The sequence below is a fragment of the Rhinopithecus bieti genome, unplaced genomic scaffold (genome assembly GCF_001698545.2).
Source record: "Rhinopithecus bieti isolate Rb0 unplaced genomic scaffold, ASM169854v2 scaffold_12721, whole genome shotgun sequence".
Lineage (NCBI taxonomy): Eukaryota > Metazoa > Chordata > Mammalia > Primates > Cercopithecidae > Rhinopithecus > Rhinopithecus bieti.
The window spans coordinates 136,273-144,889 of record NW_016807380.1 but is presented as its reverse complement, the minus strand read 5'-3'; the positions used below and the strand labels follow the sequence as shown (position 1 = coordinate 144,889).

The 8,617-nt window shown below is 39.4% G+C and overlaps 1 protein-coding gene across 1 annotated transcript in view; it reads left to right on the top strand.

Moving 5' to 3' along the window:
• CCDC18 (coiled-coil domain containing 18) overlaps positions 1-8,617 on the top strand; it is a 100,925-nt gene that overhangs the window by 75,702 nt on the left and 16,606 nt on the right. Inside the window, 3 exon segments of the mRNA XM_017881618.1 lie at positions 2,827-2,970; positions 4,662-4,865; positions 6,983-7,120. Of these exon segments, the coding sequence (XP_017737107.1) occupies positions 2,827-2,970; positions 4,662-4,865; positions 6,983-7,120 (486 nt within the window).

Sequence of the window (8,617 nt, the reverse complement as noted above, 5' to 3'; positions counted from 1 at the left end):
GTCAGGGACCCACTTGAGCAGGCAGTCTGTGCGTTCTCAGATCTCAGCCTCCATGTTGGGAGTCCACTGCTCTCTTCAAAGCTGTCAGACAGGGTCGTTTGCATCTGCAGAGGTTTTTGCTGCTTTTTTGTTTGTTTGTTTAGCTGTGCCCTGTCCCCAGAGATGGAGGCTACAGAGACAGGCAGGCCTCCTTGAGCTGCTGTGGGCTCCACCCAGTTCGAGCTTCCCAGTGGCTTTGTTTACCTACTTAAGCCTCAGCAATGGTGGGCATCCCTCCCCCAGCCTCGCTGCTGCCTTTGCCATTAGATCGCAGACTGCTGTGCTAGCAATGAGGGAGGCTCCGTGGGCATGGGACCCTCCCAGCCAGGTGTGGGATATAATCTCCTGGTGTGCCATTTGCTAAGACCCTTGGTAAAGCACAGTATTGGGGTGGGAGTTACCCAATTTTCTAGGTGTTGTGTGTCTCAGTTCCCCTGGCTAGGAAAAGAGATTTCCTTCCCCCTTGCACTTCCCAGGTAAGGCGATGCCTCTCCCTGCTTCAGCTCTCGCTAGTCGGGCTGCAGCAGCTGACCAGCACCGATTGTCCAGCACTCCCTAGTGAGATGAACCCAGTACCTCAGTTGAAAATGCAGAAATCACTTGTCTTCTGTGTCGCTGGCCCTGGGAGCTGGAGACTGGAGCTGTTCCTATTCAGCCATCTTGCTTTGCCCCTATGTACTTTCAAATAGTCCATCTTCAAGCTCACTGGTTCTCTTTGACCCATTCTGCTGTTGATGCTCTTTATTTCGTTTTTCACTTCATTTATTGTATTTTTCAGCTCCAAAATTTTGTTTGATTTTTTAAAATTATTTTATTCTCTGTTAAATTTTCTCATAAATTTCTCAGTTGATTCTCTGCGTCTTCTTAGAGTTTGTTGAACTTCCTTAAAATAGCTATTTTCAGTTCTTTGAGAGATCACTCATCTCCGTCACTTCAGGGTTACTCTCTGGTGCCTGATTTTGTTTATTTGGTAAGGTTGTATTTCTTTGAATGTTCTTCATGCTTGTAGATATGCAATGACATCTGCATATTTAGGGAGTAGGTATTTATTTTAGTCTTTGCAGTCTGGCTTAGTTTGTGCTTGTCCTTTTTGGGAGGCCCTTCCAGGAATTTAAGCAAACTGGCTTTTGTGTTCCCTGAGGCTGTGATCACTACAACTGTTGAACACTAGAGAATGATCTACATCCAGGCTTGCTGCAGGTCTTATGAGGGCTCCAAGGTTGACATGGCTTTCCAGCCCACATGGACCTGGGAAAGGTTCAAGTTGCATACTAAGGCTGTGGGAATGCTTGCCAGGGACCCAGGTCCAGAAGGCTGTCCTGGTGGCCCAGAAGGGCATGTTTCCCAGCAAATCTTTTGACAGGTGGGATAAGTCTCTAGTTGCAATGAGAGGGGCTGGAGTGGAGACTGGCCCTCTTGGGATAGGTTGTGGAATGGAGGCTGGAGAGCCCAGTCTCAGCTTAGAGGGGCACACGTAGCCCAGCAAGCTCCTTCAAAGGATATTTCCCCAATGACAGTGTGAGGAGCTAGAGTTGAGACTGGGCCCCCTCAGCATCTGCTGTGGGATGAAGGCTGGAGAACCTATATTGTTGGCCCAAACAGGGCCAGCAGGTCTCAGCTCAGATGGAATAGTTCCCTGTCTGCAGTAGGAGGTGCTGGAGCTGAAATTTAACCCCTTTAGCATCTGCTGTGGGACAGAGGCAGGAGAGCCTGTCTCATTATTGCAGAGGGGCATGTGTCTCCCAGCAAGTCCCTGCACAGATGGGATAGTTCCCTGATTGCAGCAGGAGAGTTAGAGCTGAGACTGGGTCCCCTTGGGATCTGCTGTGGGACAGAGGTTGGCAAGACTTTCAAGGAGGCTTAGACTCCTAGGCTGCAGGATTAGGACAGGTCTCCCTGTGGGTCTGTGTGTGAGCAGCTCTGAGCTGGGACTGCAACTGAGGGGAGTTGGAGCGGAGTCACCAGGCAACTTTCTGGTTCACTGCTGAGACTGATGTCAGCAGGGAGAAAGCCTTTCCACTAAGGCACTAGTATGCATGATTCCTTATGGACCCCTTTGCAGATAGTTGTGCTTGTAGGCTCAAGGCCAAATGGAGCTGTAGCCAAGTCCCTCGGGGATGTGGGCTATTTCCAGGCTTGAACCCAGAAGCAAGCTTGACATAACAGCCAACTGGGTTTCTGTCTGTGCTCTCAAAATAACTCTCCCACATCTTCATCTCTACCAGGATTTCACAAACCCCTACCTGAATCCTGAGGCTCCTGCAAAGAGACTTGACTGTGGATAGGTGCAGGATTCTTTTTTTGTTTTATTTTAAATTAACAGTGTTTATTTACCTCTAGATATTGTTGAGAGACTGGGGTGAAGACACAATTTTCATTTTGTAATTTACAAACTTCTATAAGCTAAAACAAAAACAAAAAAGGCTTCTCTAATATAATGGTAGAATACAACTTCTATTTATTTTTAGTTTTTTAAATTTCAATCGCTTTTGGGGTACAAGTAGTTTTTGGTTACATAGATACATTTTATAGTGGTGAAGTCTGAGAGGGTGCAGGATTCCTGTTGTTGTGGGGGAATGTGAGTTACCCTTTATTCTGCCTTTCTGGTAACGTCCAAGAACAAGAATTCTTGTGCTTATTTCCAAGATATGATTGCCTTAAGAAGAATACCTGTTTATATTTTGCTTTTAGATATAAGTGTTTAAACCTTGACTTACTTGGAACACAGCATTGATTAAATTATATTTCATTAGTTTTATTGATACTGCTTATCTGTTTAAAATTCAGATAGAAAGTTTGAATGACAAGTTACAAAATGCTAAAGAACAGCTTCGAGAAAAAGAGTTTATAATGCTACAAAATGAACAGGAGATAAGTCAACTGAAAAAAGAAATCGAAAGAACAACACAAAGGATGAAAGAAATGGAGAGTGTAAGCAAATTATTTCCACCTAAGAAACAAGTGATAGTCTCTGTTGAGTGAAATGAATCTTTATGTTTTAAACTGGTTGGTTTTAATATACAAAAACTGTGCCATAACTGTTTTTAGGCTAGTTATTTGTGCCAGAAACCTGTTAGTTTCTTTGACCTTTTAAAATATTTTTCTGATGGTCTAGGTATAGGCAAAGACAATGTCTCATTTATCTCTGTATACAGGCCTTTGCATGGTATCTTTCATATAGTAAATCTACAACATATGCTTATTTGGTTGACAAATATTTATTGAGAAGCTGTGTAACAGAATTGAGGAGTCAACTTTTTTTTTTTTTTTTTTTTTTTTGAGACGGAGTCTCTCTCTATCACCCAAGCTGGAGTGCAGTGGCACAATCTTGGCTCACTGCAACCTCCGCTTTCCGGGTTCAAGTGATTCTCCTGCCTCAGCTTCCCAAGTAGCTGGGATTACAGGCGCCTGCCACCACGCCTGGCTAATTTTTTTATTTTTAGTAGAGACAAGGTTTCACCATACTGGCCAGGCTGGTTTCAAACTCCTGACCTTGTGATCCGTCCACCTCGGCCTCCCAAAGTGCCGGGATTACAGGCGTGAGCCACCGTGCCCGGCCTAAGAGTCAGCTATTAATAAGATACAGTGTTTTGTGTATTGGGAACTCCATCGAAAGAATGGATAAATAAATAATTGCACATTATTGAGACCAAGTGCACTGAGTTGCCAGATGAAGTTTGATGACTTCATGTCATCACTATGCATGTGTGTTGACTGGTGAATTCAATCCTCCACTTGCCTTTTTAAAAAGTGAATTTAGGGTCAGGCACGGTGACTCACACCTGTAATGCCAGCACTTTGGGAGGCCAAGTTGGCAGGATCATTTGAGCCCAGAAATTCAAGACCAGCCTGGGCATCATAGCAGTGGGACCCCTGTCTCTACAAAAACCTTTAAAAACTAGCTAGGTGTGGTGATGCATGCCTGTGGTCCCAGCTACTTTGGAGGCTGAGTGGGAGGATTGCTTGAGCCTGGGAGGTCAAGGCTGCAGTGATTTATGATCACACCGCTGCCCTCCAATATGGGCAACAGAGCAGGAGCCTTTACCAAACGAAGAAGAAAAGGAAGAAGAGGAGGAAGAGGAAGAAGAGGAAGAAGAAGGAGGAGGCGGGGAGGGGGAGAAATACTTTATTTGAAATTTAATTGAATAATATAAAACCATTTCAGTGGGAGTAGCAGCCCCAGTGACAAGTTTTACTTTCACAGAGAATAAGACCTTAACCCAGCTGTGTGGATTAAATGGTGGATTTTAATTATCTATACCAATATATTCTCTTTGACATAGATAATCAAATGTTAACTTCTCTTTTCTCTTTATGTTTTCTGTTATAAGTGTTACTTTCAAAATGGTAAAAGATTATATGGCTGGTATATGTTACAGTCATGTAATATATATCAATAAGAGTCCCAATTATGGTATTTTTGTCATTTTCTTATAGTTTTTTTTCTTGACTATCAGTTTCACAGTGGGTGATACTCATTGTATGTTAAATTTTAACATACTCATTGTATGTTAAAGGATTTAGTTGGAAGGGGGACATTTACTTATTAAGCAAAATCAGAATAAGAAATAGGTTATCTGTATATTTCATTCTGAAACCTACAAATACCTTATGTTTTTCAGGTTATGAAAGAGCAGGAACAGTACATTGCCACTCAGTACAAGGAGGCCATAGATTTGGGGCAAGAATTGAGGCTAACCCGGGAGCAGGTGCAGAACTCTCATACAGAATTGGCGGAGGCTCGTCGTCAACAAGTCCAAGCACAGAGAGAAATAGAAAGGCTCTCTAGTGAACTGGAGGATCTAAAGCAACTCTCTAAAGAGAAAGTAATTCCTATTTTAAATAATCTTATGTTTCTGAAATCTTACAAATTTTAGCATTCACTTTTTTGAACTGTAGAATATAGTTCTTGCAAAAATGAACTGTATCGCACAACAGTGTGAATGTACTTAATCCCACTGAATTATACACTTAAAAATGGTTAAAATGGTCAATTTTGTGTATATTTTACCACAATTTTAGAAAATGATGAACTGTGTTATATATAGATAACTTTGTAATATAACTGGGAAGTCCTTCAGAACTGCGTTTTGGCCAAACTAGTTCTCAATAAATTGAGTTATAAAGCACTTCTAGACTTTTAAGTGAGTTCAGGCTCTTACTTGAAGAAAAAATAAAGCTAATCTTTTTTGAGTAAAAATTTTTACATTTGTCGTGACTCTTAAAAATGAAAACTATTGGCTGGGCAAGGTGGCTCAGGCCTGTAATCCCAGTACTTTGGGAGGCCGAGGCGGGCGGATCACAAGGTCAGAAGTTTAAGACCAGCCTGGCCAATATGGTAAAACACCGTCTCTACCAAAAATACAAAAAAAATTAGCCAGGCTTGGTGGTGGGCACGTGTAGTCCTAGCTACTTGGGAGGCTGAGGCGGGGTATCGCTTGAACCCAGGAGGCAGAAGTTGCAGTGAGCTGAGGTCGTGCCACTGCACCCCAGCCTGGGCAACAGAGTGAGACTCTATCTCAAAAAAAAAATGAAAACTATCCAAATTTGTAACTATGTAAATTTGTAACTTTTAGGAAACCTGTGTTTCAAAACCCTTGGTTGGTAAAGTAACTTGGAGGTAAAGTGCTTTTAAAAAGCAAGAGTACTAATATAAATTTTATTTTCCCAGTATTTGGTAGGAAGTTAACTCACTTGGCTTAAAAAAATATTTAGAATTGTATACTTGGGTTAATATTTTAGGACTTTAAAGGAACGTGGTAATATTGATTGTTGCAAAAAAAAATTTACTGCTTTCCATTGTGGGGTACGAAACTAGAATTGAATTAAAATATTTTACCTTTAATTTTGGTTAAACCTACCCTATGTTGTTATTCACCATTTCTGGGGAGTTAGACCAGTAAAGGCATTACTGTAGAGAAGTTATTAGAGGAAGATCATTAACCATTATTACACATTTGGGGTTCTTGGAAAGGAAAGCTATCTACTTTTATCTCATTTCTGCCTTTATCAATAGTGTCAAAGTATAGTACAATTGGTTTTATTTGATAAGCTAAGCTCACTTTAAAAGTGAATTAAAGTGAGGAATTTTTTAATTGACAGTGTTTTAAATATTATATTTTAACCCAAAACTAAATATATATTGATATGTTTCTCCTTTGATGTAGGGCCAAACCTTGGTTCTTTTTGTATGAGTTATTTGATTAGAATTCTACCTAGTCTTTCTCACATAACTAGAATCCTACCTGGTCTTTCATCACACTATATTCCATTATCTATAGTTTCCAATGTTGCTTTCTTTAAAGTGGAGGAAGAATTAATTAAAAGACATTTGTAAGTGAATCAGACTATAACATGTTATATTTCTATGGGACCTCCTACAATATTTTATAACAATTTTGAGTGCTTCTAATTGGATAGCAAAATGTTCATGACTTACTCATTGAGCTGGTTCAAAACATATAACTTAGTTTTTGAATAAAAACTTTGCTTATTTCATCATGTTCATAATCTATAATAAAATTACAAAATTAAAATTACAAGCACAGTTAGCTAAATTAGCATAAATAAGTTTGGAAAAAACACAACTGACTCTTGATAAACAGACAATATATATAGTGAGCAAAAATATACAAGCATACCTAGCAGTAGACAGTTATCTGCCAGAGTCCAGTGTCCAGTGGTTATTATTAGTAGTTCATTTTATAGAAAGCATTAGTTAGTGAACATCTAATTTGTGATGACAGCAAACAATTATATTAATACTCTCCCATTAATAGTCTCTGAAATGTCTAGATTTTAAAGCATACTGTTTAGTAAGTTAACTTCGTGTCTCTGTTTATATAATATAAAAAATTAAACTACTTCCAGTAACGCACTGGATTAGTTTAGCTATAATAACCAAATAAGTTTTATAGCTTTTACTCAATATGTCATTTTTAAGGATGCTCATGGAAACCATTTAGCTGAAGAATTGGGGGCTTCTAAAGTACGTGAAGCTCATTTAGAAGCAAGAATGCAAGCAGAAATCAAGAAATTGTCAGCAGAAGTAGAATCTCTCAAAGAAGCTTATCATATGGAGGTAAAGAAAAATTTAATTTGTTTTGGTAGTGCCCACTAAAGTAGGTTGACCTATCTGGACAAAAGTATGAGTCCAGCTCTTAAGTGTTCATTATTGAATAATACATTGTGGTCTTCATTTCTGGTAGCCTACACATATAGCTTTCACTTTAATACACTGTGGGGTTAAGAGCTTGAATTCTTGAGCCAGGCAACCTGGTTCTAAACCCTGGCTCACCACGGAGCCACCTGTATTACCCTGGGTAAGTTACTTAACCTCTGTCTAAAATGGATATAATAACAGTACTTCATAGAACTGTGGTGAATATTAAATGAATTAATATATAAATTATAAAATAGCATTTGTAAAAGATTAGCTGGAGATATTTAATAACTGATATAAATAGTTTCATGTGATGTGAATCTATAATGCTTTGCAATTTTCAACATTTTTTCTTATAGTAACTTAGCTAGAGAGGTAATACTGGAGCCTTTTTATCTGTCAACATGTCTTGAGCCTTCATAGAAATGGGCAGTATTATTAACTAGTATAGCATTTTTCATCTTTTTTAAAACTACATTTGAAGATATTACCCAAAATCTTTGAATATGATTTAAATAAATTATGTTTAGCGCTAATAAAGCATTTTTCTAATATGGCAAGGGTTGCAAATACATTTATGTTAAACTCCATTCAGGGGAGTTTGGTGACATTTTTGTGGGTGATTGGTAGGGCTTCTGGGGACCATGTCTTGCTTAAATACATTTGGAATTATATGTCTTTGAAAGCATTGTGCCTGCCAAACAAAACATATTTACAAGCTGAATCTAATCCTAAGGCTAAGAATTTGCAACCTTTGATCTTTAGAGACAAATGTGAATGAATGCTGCTGGACTCAGCATAATTATATAATTGTTATTAACATCTCAACTTAGTAACCATCAGTAATAATTAGGCACTCTCAAGTGTTTGCCCTTAACTACTCATTGTACTTTCATTATATGGCCTCTGTTCTGTTTTTAAGTATAATTATCCAATTTTTTCTTTTAGTTTTATAAGCCACCTGAAATTATAAATATATAGAACATAAAATAAATTGTAAAATTAGTTCAGTATTGCTATCTTTTTTAAAAAGAGATGGGGTCCATGTTGCTCAGACTGGCCTCAAATTCCGGAGCTCAGATAACCCTCCCTCCTCAGCCTCTAAGTAGCTGGGAGTAAAAGCACATGCCGACTGGGCGCACTGGCTCACACCTGTAATCCCAGCACTTTGGGAGGCCAAGACAGGTAGATCACTTGAGGTCAGGAGTTTGAGACCAGCCTGACCAACATGGCGATACCCCATCTCTACTAAAAATACAAAAATTAGCTGGGCGTGGTGGTGCATGCCTGTAATCCCAGCTACTCAGGAGGTTAAGGCAGGAGAATTGCTTGAACCCAGGAGGTAGAGGTTGCAAGGAGCCGAGATCGTGCCATTGCAATCAAGCCTGAGTGACAAGAGTGAAACTCCATCTCAAA